We start from the raw sequence: 17589 nt of genomic DNA, 5'->3' as shown, positions 1-17589 counted from the left end.
CTTTGAGCTAAAATCAGAGAAGAAGGAGAGTATTAAGGTGGTTGACTTATATTTCAAGGTAAGATTGAGGTGTTGTTTTTCCTTATTATCAAGCTTGTTTATATAGAGAGAGAATTAAAAGCCATATATTTCAAGGTAAGAGAATTAAAACACCATATATATATATAGAGAGAGAGAATTAAAAGCCATTTTTGACCCAAATTCGAGTCCCGATTTCTGAAGCTCGTGAAGAGAAAAACGTTGCACGTTGCGTTGTCTTCACTTTGAGCTAAAATCAGAGAAGAAGGAGAGTATTAAGGTGGTTGACTTATATTTCAAGGTAAGATTGAGGTGTTGTTTTTCCTTATTATCAAGCTTGTTTAGAGATTTAACGGATTAGAACGAAGAAAATAGTGTTATAAACTTGTTTGTTGCTTTGTTGGAATTTATGGATTAGGGGCTGTTTTGGTTGGATTAAATGGGTGGAATTAGTTAAGTTATAAAGTATAATGATTGTTTATATTGTTGTTGATATTCCTGATAAGTTGTTGCTGTCGAAATTGGGGGAATAAACTTTGTTTGCAAACCCGTTTTTGGTTGGGACTGCTGTTAGTAATTATAGTATAACTCCTTGTGTAAAACTTAGTTTTGAGTGATTCAAGATGTTTTGGAAAGATATTTCATAGGGCTATAATATTTATTTAGGATCGAAAATCCAGTTTTGCTTTTATTGACTCAAAAAAGGGTGATGAAGTGCAGGGGAGGTGCTGCCCAGATTTTGGTCTAAAAATTCTACATGGACTGCTGTGGGTATTTTGAGCATATCTTGTTGTACATAATTGCTGTAGGGGTGATTCAAAGTTTTATATGACCCTAAAACATATATCTATAACTTTCTTTAAGGACACAAAACCTATTTCTCCCATTTACTCCTTTGAAACTGAGCAGCAATACAAGGCAGTAGTGCTGCCCAGAATTTTCGTTTTGATACTTTGGGTTGATTTTCAGTGATTTTATGTTTAGTTTCGATATGCTGGAACTTTTAAACTTAAGTAGATATTTGATTGTGTATTTAAGGTGTATATTCTTTTATACAAGCTAAGAGGAACTGTTTGACGAAGTGGATTTTGGTTGATCTATGACATAGAGAAATTGAACTCCTCGAGTGGTGGTAGAACTTGTTGTGTGCTAAAACGCCAAGATTTGTGTATAAACTTGAACTTGGAATATTTTATTTTTCTGAAATTTGAAGTATTTTGTTGGGTTGTTTCCTTACTCCTTGTTTTGTATTTTGGTATGACTATTATCTCAAGTATTGTAAAACTTTCACTAAATCGCCCACTTTTACGAATTGCTTGATCATTTTGTATTCTTGTTGGGAATTTGTCCTTCTTGTTACGGTGACTTGTCATCGATATTGACATGCCTCTCGATTCAGATCTTACCCATATTGACTTTGAATTTACATTTCGTCTTGCCGATGGACTTTCGTCCATTTTCGAGTACGAGTGAAAAGTCAATTTCAACATGGTCTTTGATTTTCTTGATATTGGGTGACGACCCTTCTTGATATGAACACTTCTTGATTTCGGGGCATCGGTCCGTCTTGATATTGATTGTGCTTAGTGTGAAGGCATGACGTACATATGGGGTGAAATTGATTATTTGAATACTTTTTTGAATTGAATTATAAGCATCCTTGGTACTTAAGCCTTTGAATATTAGTATTGATATTTTGAAACTCTCCAAGATTTGTATTCGATACTTGATATACTTGTTCACTTGGACTTAATGCTACCTTATTGAACCGCTTATGATGAAAAAGGAAATTGGAGAATTTTTAATCGCTCTAAGTCCAAAGGTTATACACCACTAAGCTTTATGCTTAGCGATAGTTGTTTCCTATCGTAGGTGATGTACGAGACGGGATATGAAGATGGTCATGTGGAGTAGACTTTTTGGGAGCTCTTTTGAAGATCACATATGCATATACATCTAGTTTTTGTATATTATTTTGGAGACTTGTACATGATACATGTGTGGCACTTATGTACGGAATTTTGAAGGCTTATAACTTGAACCGAGTGACTAATTTTGTTATTTTAGAGTGTGCTTTTAACTCAAGTTATGCAATGTACTAGGTTATATTTTGACTTGTCATTATGCACAAAGGAAGATAATATTTTTGTGATAATTACTTATTTGAAGTTTTGTGTATTTTATGGACCTGCAGTATTGTTGAATTAGAAATCATTTTTTTTAATAAAACTCCTATATCGTATTTCAATAAGTTTTTTGGAGGGTAAAATAATAATAATAATTAGTTTTTGTTTCGTAAGTGGCATTCTCCTAAAAGGAGATGCTACAAATATTTTCACTTTTTATTACCGCATGAAGCGCGGATGAATACATTAGTTACTCTTAAAGTAAGGATCGAGATTAGGATTTTTTTTAAGTATATTTTTTATGATTTTAAAAAAACAACATAGTATAAGAAATTATAAAAGGAATAGAAAAGTAATGGCAAGAAAACAAAAAGTGGAGAAAGAAACAAAGGAGTTTGTTTGAACCCTTTTTATCATCTTTCTGTCTATATTGATTTGTGATAAGAACATCTGTTCCATTAATTTTAAATTGTTTGTCTCATTTTGAATTAGAACGAAGTTTTAAAAGGTAAATAAAATTTTGAATTTTGTAATAATTTTATTTAACAATAAATTCTATTTCAATTTAAAAATTAGAGTACTAACAAAATTATGCTAAAGAAAAAAAATATAGAATAAATAAAATAGATAATATAAAAAATTATATATTTGATCCTTCTCACACAAAATTTATTTTTTTGATTCAACGGCTAATTTGATTTTAGGAAAATTATACTTAATAGACCAATTGTGAAACTATTTACCCAAATTGGATCCAACCCAAACTATTTACCCTTAATAGACTAATGACCCAAAATATTTACCCTCTTACCCATTTTTTTTCTTTTACTTTCGTGCATGACGTGATGCTGACGTCAGCATCACTGCTTCTCTTTGATACCATCAGAGTATATTATACTCTAATAGTATCCAACAGTTTCTTCTTACCATCAAAGTATAGTTTCGCTAAAGCACTGTCTCTTTCTTCTTGATACCATTAGAGTATGTATATACTCTGATGGTATCAAACAATTTATCAAAAAATTTCTTCTTGATATCATTAGAGTATGTATATACTCTGATGGTATCAATTAATTTATCAAAAAAATTCTTTTTGATACCATCAGAGTATAATATATTCTGATGGTATCAAGAAGGAAGAGACAGTGTTTTAGCGAAACTGTTTGATATCATCAGAGTATATTATATACTCTCATGGTATCAAATGCGCGAAATAATTAAAAATAAGGAGTATGAAAGTAATGAGGTATCCAATGGTAATTATTTTTTTTTGGGGGGGGAGGTATAACTGTAGGGCCCCTCCAGGGAGGATGCTACTACTTTAAAAAAAAACATATATAAACTCGTGACACAAAAAAAAACTTCCCGAAAGACATACTTATGAAATCTAGCGGTGAAATTTGGCCCATTTAAAAATTTATTAAAGGTGTAAGTTTAAAATTCTTTGATCTCACTTAAATCAAATAAGTTTCAATTTAGGACGGGGCAACTTTTCAAAATAATTTAAGAAATTAACTTATGAGACATCCATGTATTATTTCTTATCACTACAACTCATGCTATGAACTATTAACAACTTTAAGTACCAAAGGTTAACTAATTCATGCTTCATCCAAATATTTCAACTCCAAAGGTAAATTTAGTACATCAAAAGACTTGAAAATTTACATGCCCCAAAATGACAAAACAAGCAACCAACTTTAAGTTATAACCCATGGTGTCATGAATGGATCAACCCTCACAAATAAATACATAAATGCCCATACACAAGCACCCCATAGATCATATACATGTCCCAAAATACTATAAAATATAGATGCCTATATGCAAATGTGATCTTCCTTTAAGCTCCCAAAACTTTATCTCCAATGGTCAACCTCAAGCATGTTCTCGGACATTTCCTACGATAGAAACAATTATCGCTAAGCATAAAGCTTAGTGGTGCAAAACTACAAGTTTGAAGCCTTTAGGTTCTCCACCTTATTTTCTCAAGTCATGAGCAGCACAAATGTACACATAATAATTAAATCAAGCCAACAACTATATTACAAGTATCAAGTTCTATATGTAAAAGTGTAAGTGTCAATAATTCATAAAAGCACATTTACAAAATTTAGCATCAAGTTTCACCCAATATGTACGTCATGCCGTCATACCAAACATGACCATGTATCAAGAAGGACCATAGCCTTGCATCAAGAAGGGTAACGACCCAATAATCAAGAGAACCAAGAATCATATTAAAAATGGGTTCCTAATTCGTACTTAAAATGGACAACTTCTATACTTAAGACGAACTAAAAATCCATAATCAAGATGAAAAAGGGTCCGAAACAAGAGGCATGCCAATAGTGACAAAGTCACATCCACAAGAAGGACAAAGTCCACAAGAATGTCAAGTGATCAAGCAATCCGTACAAGTGGGTGAGTTAAGCAAGTGTCTTGCAAATTTTCAAAGATACCAACATGACAAGACAGATTTCAAGACAATAACAACCATATCAAGATCGGCTTTCAATATATTAGTAGGTAATAAGAGTTTATACACAAACCTCAACCTTTTAGAATACCACAATCCAGTACGACTTCAGGAGTTCAAACCGTAGACCAACCCGTGTCTCAAGTTCCTCAATTTGTACATGATATAAACAACCTTGAAAATACCATTAAATGCCCTCTTTAATTTTCAGCATCTCCATAATATTGACATAAAATAAGATTTATCATTAAAAATAAGCCTAGAATATTTCCACCCGAACTATGTTACTAAAACAGTAAATTCGGAAAGCCAAGCACTTCAGGTTGTATCTAACTTTTAGAACTGAAAACGGCAAAACTAGTCTTTATTCCATTCATGAAACTTTTAGATCTATGTCTTAAGTTTGCAACCCAAAAAAATCAATGAAAAACTCATTTTTTACAAAAATATATCATCAAAACACTAACAACAGTACAAGTAGAGTTTGCATAAACAGAATTCTGGGCAGCACCTGCCCTGTACTTCCACGCCCAGTTTCAAGTAAATAAAAGAAAAAATAAGTTTTTTGACCTAAAAAAAAGTTGTAGACAAATGAAATACCTTTCTAGAACATCTTGAATCACTTAAAACGGAGTTTTATACAAGGGATTATACTAAAAACACTAATAACAGTCAAATTCAAAAACGAGTTTGTAGCTTACCTCAATCATGTAGAGTTGTTTGGGGTTCAACCTAGGCAAATCTTGGTGATTGATAAAGTGAATGGATATTGTGAGAGAAAAGGGATTTTGGTGTCTTGTCTTTCTTGAAGAAACAAAAATTGGAGGGTTGGTGATGGAGAGGATAAGAACCAAGGTGTGGATAGAATAAAGATGAGACTAGTCAAATAAAATAAAATGTTAATACAACCAAAAGCTACCCACTTTTGTAAATATTTAATCCATTTAATATATTAAATAAGATAATCATAGTAAAAGTAGTTTATATAACTACACCATAACACTTCAAACAAGTTTTAATGTCGTCATGTTCACATTCAGGAAGTGCAAAGTAAAATATACCCTTATTATCGAGATACGATAAATCAAAAATTTAAGTATTTGCTAAAAACTTTTGGGGTGTTACAATAACAATAATTATTCATTTGATTTTATTATTTTGATGATCAAATTTATTTTTCTCACTACTTTTATTGTAAAATTTATTATACATGCCCCAATATTTTTTTATAGATACAAAAACTAAATTACAATATAGAGCAAAAAAATTAATTTTAAATGACAATATAGCTGCAAAAAAATAATTTTAACTTTTTTTTCTTTTTTTTTCCTTTTTTTTCATTCACCCATTTTTTTATTTCTCTTATATTTACACCAAAGAATAAAAACATAAAAATAAAATAAGAATTAGAAACTCAAATAATGATAATCAAAGAAGTCAAAAAATAATTCATGCGTGAAAAAAATTATATATACTCCTAAATTTTGCTAAAAAAAATCACATGTATGGATATATATTTTTATTATTATTATTTTATTTTCTAAAAAAAAATATACCCCATACGTGAAAAAAAAAATTAAAATTAAAAATCAAAAATTAATATTTTTACATATCAGTTCTAAGCTCTAAATGACAAAGTTAAGGAATACATGAGTACATTCTGTATAGACAAATACCATGTTGTCTTTCACCCCACTACAATCTTTCTGTATAGAAAAACAAGTGACAAGAATTTTCGAAGAATATTTTTCTTCAAGTTTTGCCTGCCCATTTTGATATTCTTTCTACTCATCTCATCTTTGGACCTGAAAGTGGTATGGATATTGGAAAGGTTTGGCCTTTGTGTTCGACAAAGTTCGAATTGGTGAAGGGAGATCAAGAACAGCAAGGGTTGATAAGTTTCTTGATATATGTGAGAAAGAAGGGTGTAGGATATACAACTCAATCAAGAACACAAAGCCTACACCCTTCTTTCTCAAATATATCAAGAAACTTCATCTGATGCCGTTAAATCTCATAACAAAACTGAGGGAATTCTGAATCTTGCTATGCCTGCATTTTTGTTGGTGGCCTCTTGCTTTGGGATTCAAAGGATGTATTATTAACACAATCTTTAATGTGGCAATTCAATATTAGTACTATATATTCTTCACTCTTCAGAATCACAGCCACATTTTGAATTTTTGACCATTAGATCACTCCTCCTAAAGAGATTAGGGTCCCACTTATTGGCATGCACTGACTAGGTTCTCATATTTACTAGGTCTTTAATAAAGTAGTTGTCGACATTTATGTCTCATATCACGTGTTCTTGAGACTTGAGAGTAGTGTGTTGTGAACATAGGAGAATTGAGAGATAAAAAGTCCTTTGGAAGAATTGCATATATTTACTTGGATAAGAGGAAATTGCTCAGATGATAAATATTTCTAATTTTCAATTCTAAAATTGTGAGTTCGGTGGTGGAATCAAAAAAAGGTAACAATACTTTGAGTAGCGGCATAACAAAAAAAAGTATCAATATTTTGAGGCATAAAACAAGAAACTTATTTAAAAAAGAAAAAAATAAGCAATAATTGTTCTTTACATATGAGAATTGAATTATTTAATCGCGAGTTTGAAACTTTTAATACCAAGAAAAATCCTTCATCACAAATTATATACAATCAGACATATATGGATAAGTTTGTCCTTCTTGTGTTAATTTTTAAAGTTTTCTTCTGTTTTCAATAAGAAAAAACAATCAGTTATAGAGCTGAAGCTGAATGTGATTACTGGAATAATTAACACCTTTAGGCAGGGAACGAAACGAAAAAAAACCATTGGGACAATGTATAATTTACAACAGGAATCATGAGTAGCATGTGTACTTGAAATAAACAAAAGTAGATTCCGGCCTCTACTCGTTCCAAATTTATCGGATACTCTAAAAGGGACAGCCAGGCAGATCTTCTTCTTCTTTTTCATTCAGATCGCCAAAACCATGCCATATCTAAGAAGCAAAACTATATGAATTCTTATAGTTTCAATATCAAGAACAATTTTATACCTCTACAAAATCATCTTTTACTTCTGTTGGAATCTAAGTGGATGCTTTATCTTGGTCGTGTTTGTTCGTGGCCACATTTTCTGCACTTATTAGTTTCTCCGCCTGATGTTTCTCAAGAAAAGCTTGTTTCTGCAGGATATTCATCATCTCCTTAGTTCTATCCTCCTCTCCTTCAAGCTGCATTTTCACTATTGCTTCTGCTTCCATGTTTATTGGCTTGAAATAGTCATCAATAGCGGCCTCCTGAAAGCATTCACCAATTTTTTTCAAGCAATGAGTCCAAGCCAGAAGATCAGCCAAAGCACCAGGAGTCCCACATAACATTAGTAAAGTAATAGAGTGGACTCTGAAGCCAGCCCTACTATGTTACAATACAATAAGTGAACGAAGCAGATGTTAAAATGATTTGAAGCCAGCTTCTAAAAAAATGTACGGAGAGAAACACATTGAGTAAACAAGAACACTGTTGGGTACAATGGAAAATCAAAATATGGAAATCATCAAATTAAAGGTCAGACAAAACCATAGGAAGTTCACTGGAGTAGCAAGATGAAGATCAAGGTGACATTGATGAAGCAGCACATGGTAAAGTACAAGCACTAAGAATTACCAGAGACAGCCAAATAGTATAAGCAAAAAATCAATAATGAAGTGCTTGAAGTTTTTAACAGTACAATCGAGTAAAAAGCAGCTTAGACCTATCAAGGACATCGATCAACTTGGTTCAAGATGCTTGACTTGAAAGGAGTGTCAAATACCAGCAATTTCACAAATTCTATATATTCGAAAAGAACAATTCATTCAAATGAGTACATGTGTGTAGAGGTTTCCTTCTAAATGGGGATTTTCAGCCATTAACAAACAAAAATTGGGACAAACCTATCAGATTTTCATTCAAAATGTAAGGTTTGAATGATGCAAGCTCGATATCTAGGTTTTCATTCAAAATGTAAGGTCTCATTTTGAATTAGCACAAAGTTTTAAAAAGTAAATAAAATTTTGAATTTTGTAATAACTTTGTTCATACTTCAATTTAAAAATTAGAGTACTAACAAAATTATGCTAATGAAAAAAAAACATAGAACAAATAAAATAGATAATACAAAAAATTGCATGAAATCACAAGAAATAAAGGTTGAGAATGAGAAGAAAATGAAATATAAATAATATAGAATAAGAAAAATATTTTTAGAATAATAAAATAATAGACATAAAATAAATAAAAATAGAAACAAAAAAAAGAATTAAAAGTAATCAGCTAGTAATTCCCAGCAATTCAGAACTCCCCTGCCAATTACACCCAATTAGCTACTGATCAAGTAATTACATGACCAACCAAACATGTCGGACAATATAATTACACTCAATTACATCAAATCACTCAATTACATCAGATCCAATTGTCAGGGTGGCTTTCCAAACAATCCCTAAAGTGGCTCACAAAATTTCCAGAAAAACACGTTGCCAGAAGCACTTGAAGCCTACAGTAGTAAACACGTGCAGCACCTTTAAGGTGCTTTTAATATAACAACGGGAAGCCTATAGTAGTAAAACAGTGCAGCACCTTTAACATGATTTTAGCTCTCCACACAAAAGTTGGAAGATGAAACAACAGTCAGCTAAAGCAGCTCCAACTGCTGCTTCTTATGGAATATTGCTTGAAGCAGAAGTCAGCTATAGAAAGCACTGCTGCTTCTTATGGAATATTGCCTGAAACAGCAGTCAGCTATAGAAAGCAGCTCCAACTACTGCTTCTTCTATAAGGGAGTATCGCCCAATTCCCTCAAATATTGTAAAACTCCATTTTTCACATTTCAAGAATCAAAAATCTTTCTGTATAGACAAATACCATGTTGTCTTTCACCCCACTTCAATCTTTCTCTATAGAAAAACAAGTGACAAAGGAATTTCCAAAGAATATTAATCTTCAAGTTTTGCCTCCATATTTTGATATTCTTTGTACTCATCCAATATTTGGACCTGAAAGTAGCAAGGATAGCTGTATATTCTTGTACTGATAAAACATCAACAAACATGTGTTCCTCTTCAGCCTTTGAATTGGTAGTGACCTCAGAACAGGTTCAGTTGAAATTATTGAAGTACAAAGGACAAAGGCTTTTGCAAGAAACTGACCAAAATCCACTATGGCAATTTTGAGCCTACCTGACTGAGCATATTCATGATTTGACACCAATGCTTCATAATCATACGGTTGTGCAGCATCAATGGCTTTGATTCTCAGTCGGCTGATCTGTGATGGAGATGAGAAAGACACTTGCGGCTGCTGCTAGTGGGGTTGGTTTGATAAACCTTGGGTTAACTTTGCCCCCCCCCCCCAGAACCAACCAACTAAAATGTATACAAACACAGAGTCCCAAATGTAGAAGAAGTATTGTAGATGCCTGTGGCTATAAACTGGTTTGACCCTTCATGATACCTTGGGTTTGGTCTCATCTCACCAACCTCACTAGCAGCAGCCGCCACTTCTCTGTCTCTTCTCTATCACAAATCAGCCGACTGAGTATCAAAGCCATTGATGCTGTACAACCATATGATTATGAAGCGTTGGTGTCAAATCATGAATATGCTCAGTCAGGTAGGCTCAATATTGTCATAGTGGATTTTGGTAACTTTGGTCTTGCAAAAGTCTTTGTCCTTTGTACTTCAATAATTTCAACTGAACCTGTTCTTAGGTCACTACCAATTCAAAGGCTGAAGAGGAACACATGTTTGTTGATGTTTTATCAGTAAAAGAATATACAACTATCCTTGCCACTTTCAGGTCCAAACATTAGATGAGTACAAAGAATATCATAATGGGTAGGCAAAACAAGGTCTCAGAGCCTTTCGATGAGATTATTGAGGGTGCTTGTAAGTACAGAACGTCAGATCTTCTCAGCTGCAGTGCTATGTCTAGCTAGTTTTCAAGAGGCATTGAGCTTATAAACAACAACAACCACCCAGTGGAATACCACAAGTGAGGTCAGGAGAGGGTAGGATGTACGTAGACCTTACCACTACCTCATGGAGATAGAGAGGCTGTTTCCGAAAGACTCTCGGCTCGAAAGTCACAGTTCCAAGTACGAGAGAAAAAAAACAATATATATAACATAAAGAAAAAATAAAAAATAAATTAAAAAAAAAAGAAAAAATAGAAATAAAAATAAAATGCAATGCAAAATTTTCAAGACAAGAACAATAACCATAGCAAAGTACTGCAATAATAAAAAGCAATAGCAACACAACTATAAACGCACGCCTAGACCTATGACCACCCTAAGCCGACACACAGTAAGACACTATTCTATTCCTACTAGCCTTCTATCCTAATCCGCGACATCCACTCTTTTCTATCTAAGGTCATGTCCTCGGTGATATGGAGTATCGCCATATCTTATCTAATCACCTCTCTTTAATACTTTTTCGGTCTACCCCTACCCCTCTGCATAGCCCCCAAATCCATCCGCTCACACCTCCAAACTGGGGCATCGACACCCCTCCTCTGCACATGTCCAAACCATCTCAGTCTTGCTTCACTCATCTTGTCGACCACGGATGCCACTCTCACTTTCTCCCAAATAACTTCATTCCTGATCTTATCACTCCTAGTGTGTCCACACATCCATCTCAGCATCCTCATCTCCGCAACATGCATCTTCTGAATATGAGAGTTCTTTACTGGCCAGCACTCCACTCCATATAACAATGCTGGTCTAACAACCATTCTGTAAAACTTACCTTTAAGTTTAGACGGTACCTTCTTATCACACAGGACTCCAGAGGCTAGTCTCCATTTCAACCATACTGCCCCAATGCGGTGCGTGACATCACCATCAATGTCCCCACTACTCTGGATGATTGATCCAAGATATTTAAAACTTTATGTCTTGGAGATAGGTTGGGTGGCAAGCCTCACCTCCCTGCCCTCTTCATCCATCGCAACACTAAATTTGCACTCCAAGTATTCTGTTTTGGTCCTGCTCAATCTGAACCCTTTGAACTCCAGCGTTTGTCTCCAAACCTCCAACATATCATTAACTCTGTTCCGAGTCTCATCAATCAAAATTATATCATCCGCAAATAGCATACACAATGGAACCTCCTCCTGAATAGACCATATCAACTCATCCATCACCAAGGCAAAAAGAAAGGGCTCAGCACCGATCCCTGATGTAGTCCCACCTCAACAGAAAAATGTTCTGAGTCACCTCCCACCGTCCTAACCTGAGTCTTGGCTCCAACATACATGTCCTTTATCGCCTTAATATACACCATCAGGACACCTTTAGCCTCCAAACACCTCTAGAGAACATCCCTCGGAACTTTTTCATAAGTCTTTTCAAGGTCAATGAACACCATATAGAGATCCCTTTTTCTTTCTCTAAATTTCTCCACCAGTCTCCGCACAAGATGGATTGCTTCAATAGTCGACCGTCCCGGCATGAATCTGAACTGGTTCTCTGAGATTGACACTCCTTTTTTCACCCTCATCTCCACCACTCTCTCCCAAATCTTCATAGTGTGGCTTAGTAGTTTGATTTTTCTGTAATTATTACAATTTTGGATATCACCCTTGTTCTTGTACAATGGAACCATAGTACTCCCCCTTCATTCATCAAGCATCTTAGCAGTCTTTAAAATAACATTAAACAACTTAGTCAACCACTCCAAACCTGCCTTGTCCGTGCTCTTCCAAAAGTCCGCCGGAATCTCATCGAGCCTTGTTGCTCTCCCCCTCCTCATCCTGCTAACAGCACATCTAACCTCTTCAACCTTAAAATACCTGCAGTACCCAAAGTCTGGAAGACTATGAGAGTACACCAAATCTCCTAGTACAATGTCTCTATCTCTTTTTTCATTTAGGAGTCTGTGGAAGTAAGTTTGCCACCTTTGCTTGATAGAGGTCTCATCCACTAAAACTTCACCTTCCTCGTCCTTCATGCACTTAACTAGATCTAGATCGCGTGCTTTTCTCTCTCTCGCTTTGGCGAGCCTATACAATCTCTTATCCCCACCTTTTTCTCCTAACTCGACATACACACGTTCAAAAGCTGTTGTCTTAGCACTGGTGACCGCCGACTTCGCTTCTGTCTTTGCCTTCTTATAGATATCTTTAAGCTTATTCTTCTCCTCCTCATCTACACACTCCAACCACTCCGTATAGGCAACCTTCTTGGCTTTCACTTTGCCTTGTACTTCTTCATTCTACCACCAGTCTCCTTAACGACCATCAAAGATTCCTCTTGATACCCTAAGAACCTCGGCAGCTGCTTTTCTAATGCAACCAGTTGTCATGTCTCATATGTTGTTCACATCCCAGCTACTACTCCAGACTCCTAAACCATTCAACTTCTCCCCCATCTCCCGAGAAAAGGAGGGAGTTAGGTCCCCCCATCTAATCTTCGATCGATCATAAAGGGTCTTTTTTTATCCTATCCCTCTTAATCTCTAAGTCCATCACCAAAAGCTTATGTTGGGTGGTAATATTTTCACTCGGAATAACCTTGCAATCCTTACAAAGGTCTCTATCACCCTTCGAGAGGAGTAAGTAGTCAATCTGAGTCCTAACTACCGTGCTACTAAAGGTGACCAATTGATTATCCTTTTTCAAAATAACACGAATTAGCAATAACCAACTCAAAAGTTTTGGCAAACTCCAAGAGAGAGACCCTGCCGCCATTCCTTTCCCCAAAACCAAAGCCTTCATGGACATCATCAAAACCATTAGAAGTTTTACCGATATGACCATTGAAATCTCCACCAATGAAAAACTTTTCGGTACTAGGTATACCTCTCACTACTTCATCCAAATCCTCCCAAAAGAGCCTTTTGACTTCTTCATCCAGACCCACATGGGGTGAATACGCACTAACAACATTCACAAAAAGACTACCTATAACTAGCTTAATAAACATCATCCTATCACTGATCCTCTTTACCTCTACCACACACTCCCTAAGGTCCGCGTCGACTAGAATACTTACTCCATTCCTATCCCTTAAGCCTCCTGAGTACCATAATTTAAATCCATCCACATCCCGAGCTTTAAAACCTACCCATCTAGTCTCTTGAACACAGACTATATTAATTTTTCTCCTCTTAAGACTCTTCACTAGCTCTATGGACTTTTCTGTAAGTGACCCTATGTTCCACGATCCTACTCTCAACTTACGAAAACCCGTCTCCCTCTTTCCACTATTTCCCCTCGCCTTCACCTCCAATTGAGGACATGACCCTAGTCCACCATCAGTAACCAAAGCCACTAAAACAATATGAACTACAAAGTAAAAAAAAAACTGATAACAAATAAATTAAGAGAATACAAGCAATGAGATAATAATTGACAATATAGAATGTATAATAAAGAGACAACACACACTAGCTAATATGCAAATCAACAACCCTAGACATTAAGTGAAGAAGGAAAGTGACTAACAATAACCAAAACACTAAAGGTAGGAACTAGTAAAGAAGCATGCATATAGGAAATTAGATTGGAATGCCCTTTATAGTATTGTGGAATAGATCTAACATTCTCTTCGAGACTTCAAGAATGACCTAACACTACCTCTTTTGCAAATTACACACAGCAATACCCAGGAGAACAGAACATTATTAAAGAGTTAAATTGGGGCCACCAAGCTAATAGTCCATCAGCGTGCTTCCGAATTAAACACGAACAAAACAGAAGTCTTAAGTGCAAGAAAGTAAACAACAGGTAAAATTCAAGAAATTGTGAACTCACAGTTTCCTCTAGCTTCTTATTCAAAGCTTGCATCTCTTCCACCATGCGCCTAACCTCTGACAAAATCATTTGTTCAGGAAGCTTCCTTATTGCTACCTTCCTCTCCTCCGCCTATTCAGACATTACACACGAAGAGAGAGACAAAATAATAAGAGTGTAGAACCGAAGAAAACAACTAAATAAAAATCTACCACCAAAACTTTTACACTTTTGATCTGTTAACTTTCTTCAGGGTCTCGCCTTACTAATTGTATACCCAAGAAATCATCTAAGTTCCATGCTACGTGCACATGGACACTTATCTTATATTAGCAGGGAGGAAGAAGTAGAACGTGTTAGCAAAGAGAATCCAAACCCAAGGTATCATGAAGGGGTAAACCAATTTATAGCCACAGGCATCTACAACAATTCTTCTACATTTTGGATTCTGTGTTTGCATATATAAGTTCATTCAAGGTTTACCCTTTTTTTTACATTTCAATAACCAGCAGATCGTCTCTCTAGAAAATTGCTTTCACGCAGAATTTGGAAGAGACCCCTCATCAAAAGAACCTAGATGCTTTATGGAAAACAAAGCTTGTGAAGCTGTAACCCAACCTAACAGATATTTGCATAAACTTTTTTCTATCTGGAAAGCTATCACATTATGCGCCTCAACATTTCTGTCCACAACCCAGCAGTCGAAAGTATGTTTACTGGCTTTATAGATGCTAAACATTCAATTTGCATATGAATACAAATAGATGCACTTACACAACTCTAAGTACGACGAAGAAATGAATCGAAAAGGGTATCATGGCTCCATTGGTGATTAGAGTTGGATGTATCACATCAAACAAAGCTATTCTGAGTTGACACAACAATACCTCATGCCAGAACAATAAGCAGTCTGCCAATAAAAAGATAGTAGAGTAACTTTTATGTCCAAGAGCAACCGCCGTTGATTAACCATATTATGCAACACATATCAGAGGCCTTCTTAATTTAGTTTTGTTTTCTAATCCAACTCAACATTTCCAATCGACTATATATTGGATTAATAAGAAAATGTTGATAGAGCCAAAGCTCAAACAAATTACAGAAGATAGTCAACTACGCCTCGATCCCCTATTAATTAACGTTCGCTATAGGTGCACTTCCTTCTATTACTGAATAATCTGGATATAACGATAATCATTAGAATCAGATTTAACAATACGAAACTGAAATGAAAATTGATAAATGACCTGTTGAAGACGTTGTTGCATCTGTAATCGATAAGATCGAATTCTACGCTCTTCGTAACCTGAAAGAACCCTAATATAGAACATTGCTTTCCTCCCGAATTCTAGAAGCTTCTTCATCTTGGGTAATCAAGGTTCAGTTCCCAATATCTCCAGTAACGTGAAATGATCAACAGCTTTCTTTTTTCACCTTTGAAGAACAGGATTCATCGTCAACCTGAAGCTGAACACATTGTTCCTCAGTGTTTTCTATGTGTTTGGTGAAAATTCAAATTTTTCAAAAAAAATTTCCAGAAACGTGGAAATATTTATAATAAAATGAAAAAGATCCAAATATGTTTTAAGGCATTCCAAATTGAACATATGCAGTTTAATGCTATTTTTGATTATTCAAATTTCAAAATTCATTTTGAAAAGTTTTTTTTTTTTTTTATAAAGCGTTTTTAAAAAAGAAACGTACTTTTGATGATAAGTGTAATTTGAATTATTTGATTAATTAATTAAAAAATATTATAAAATAAATTAACTTAACGAATTCATAAGAAGGAGAAATAGTAAAAAGAAAAAAGAACTATTTCTGTGTTTTAAATTGCATAATATCTACTGCGAATGAAGAAATTTAGCTAGTGGGGGGACAACTTTTGGCGGAGGAAAAAGGAGAAAGAAAATATGGGAAGAAAAAGTGGAAAAGTAGTGCCTTGACATGGATAGCCACATATTACGTTATAATACTCCTCTTTGGATGTGCATGTGTAATGCGCTTCATTAAAATCTTTACAATAAACATTATACATAGATATTCTAAACACCCATAGATATTGTGCCTCGTTAAAACCTTACTAGGAAAAACCCAACGGGAAAAAGAGTACACACATTTGATAATACGCCTTGCGTGTTGCCTTATTAAAAATCTTACTAGGAAAACCCAGTAGGACAAAACCTTGGTTAAGGAAAAAAGAGTGCAACGCGTATTTTACTCCCTCTGGTGAAAACTTCATTTGATATTTTGGAGACGACGCATTCCAATCTTATATCTTAGCTTCTCAAAAGTTGATGTTGCTAATACCTTTGTGAATAAATCTGCAAGAGTAGCACTCGAACGAACTTGTTGTACATCAATATCACTATTCTTCTGCAGATTATGTGTGAAGAAGAATTTTGGTGAAATATGTTTCGTTCTATCTCCTTTTATGAAGCCACCTTTCAATTGAGCTATGCACGCGACATTGTCTTCAAATATAACTGTGGGTACTTTGACATCATTTACCAAGAAGCATCTTTCTTTGATGAAATGTATCATCGATCTCAATCACACTCATTCTCTACTTGCTTCATGAATTGTTATTATTTCAGCATGATTTGAAAAAGTAGTAAAAATAGACTGCTTTGTAGACCGCCATGATATAGCAGTTCCTCCGTGCGTAAATAAATAGCTTGTTTGAGATCAAGTTTTATGTGGGTCTGATAAATAACTTACATCTGCATAATCAATAAGGTTTGCATAACTTTTGTTAGTATAAAACAAACCCATATCAATGGTGCCTTTTAGGTATCGTAAAATATGATTGATACCGTTCTAATGTCTTTGCGTTGGGGATGAACTATACCTTGCCACCAAATTAACAGAAAATGTTATATCAGGTCTGATTGCGTTAGCAAGATACATAAGTGCACCAATAGCACTGAAATATGGTACTTCAGGATCAAGAAGTTCTTCAATCTCTTCTGGAGGTCGAAATGGATCTTTGTCCACATCAAGTGATCGGACAACTATTGGAGTACTTAATGGATGTGTTTTGTCCATGTAAAATCATTTTAAGATTTTCTCAGCGTAGGCAGATTGGTGGACAAAGACCCCATCTGCTAAATGTTTAATTTGTAGATCCAGACAAAGTTTTTTTCTTTCCAAGGTCTTTCATCTCAAATTTTTTCTTTAGATATTACATCGCCT

General features: G+C 34.8%; 1 protein-coding gene and 1 long non-coding RNA gene across 2 annotated transcripts; both read right to left on the bottom strand.

Annotated features, from left to right (window-relative positions):
* Window positions 1-3740: 3740 nt before the first annotated feature.
* LOC129900501 (uncharacterized) lies at window positions 3741-5489 on the bottom strand. Its single transcript, XR_008769635.1, has 3 exons — window positions 5325-5489; window positions 4697-4797; window positions 3741-4045 (listed from the first exon to the last, which is right to left on the bottom strand). It is a non-coding gene; the product is annotated as an uncharacterized LOC129900501 (long non-coding RNA).
* A 1877-nt stretch (window positions 5490-7366) lies between these two features.
* Window positions 7367-15944, bottom strand: LOC129900500 (uncharacterized). Its single transcript, XM_055975484.1, has 3 exons — window positions 15642-15944; window positions 14416-14526; window positions 7367-7913 (listed from the first exon to the last, which is right to left on the bottom strand). The coding sequence occupies exons 1-3, from the start codon at window positions 15756-15758 to the stop codon at window positions 7704-7706; spliced, it is 438 nt and encodes a 145-aa protein (XP_055831459.1). The 5' UTR covers window positions 15759-15944; the 3' UTR covers window positions 7367-7703.
* Window positions 15945-17589: the final 1645 nt, after the last annotated feature.

The sequence above is a fragment of the Solanum dulcamara genome, chromosome 8 (assembly GCF_947179165.1).
Source record: "Solanum dulcamara chromosome 8, daSolDulc1.2, whole genome shotgun sequence".
Classification (NCBI taxonomy): domain Eukaryota; kingdom Viridiplantae; phylum Streptophyta; class Magnoliopsida; order Solanales; family Solanaceae; genus Solanum; species Solanum dulcamara.
The sequence above is the reverse complement of the archived record's forward strand: the minus strand, read 5'-3'. Positions and strand labels throughout refer to the sequence as shown.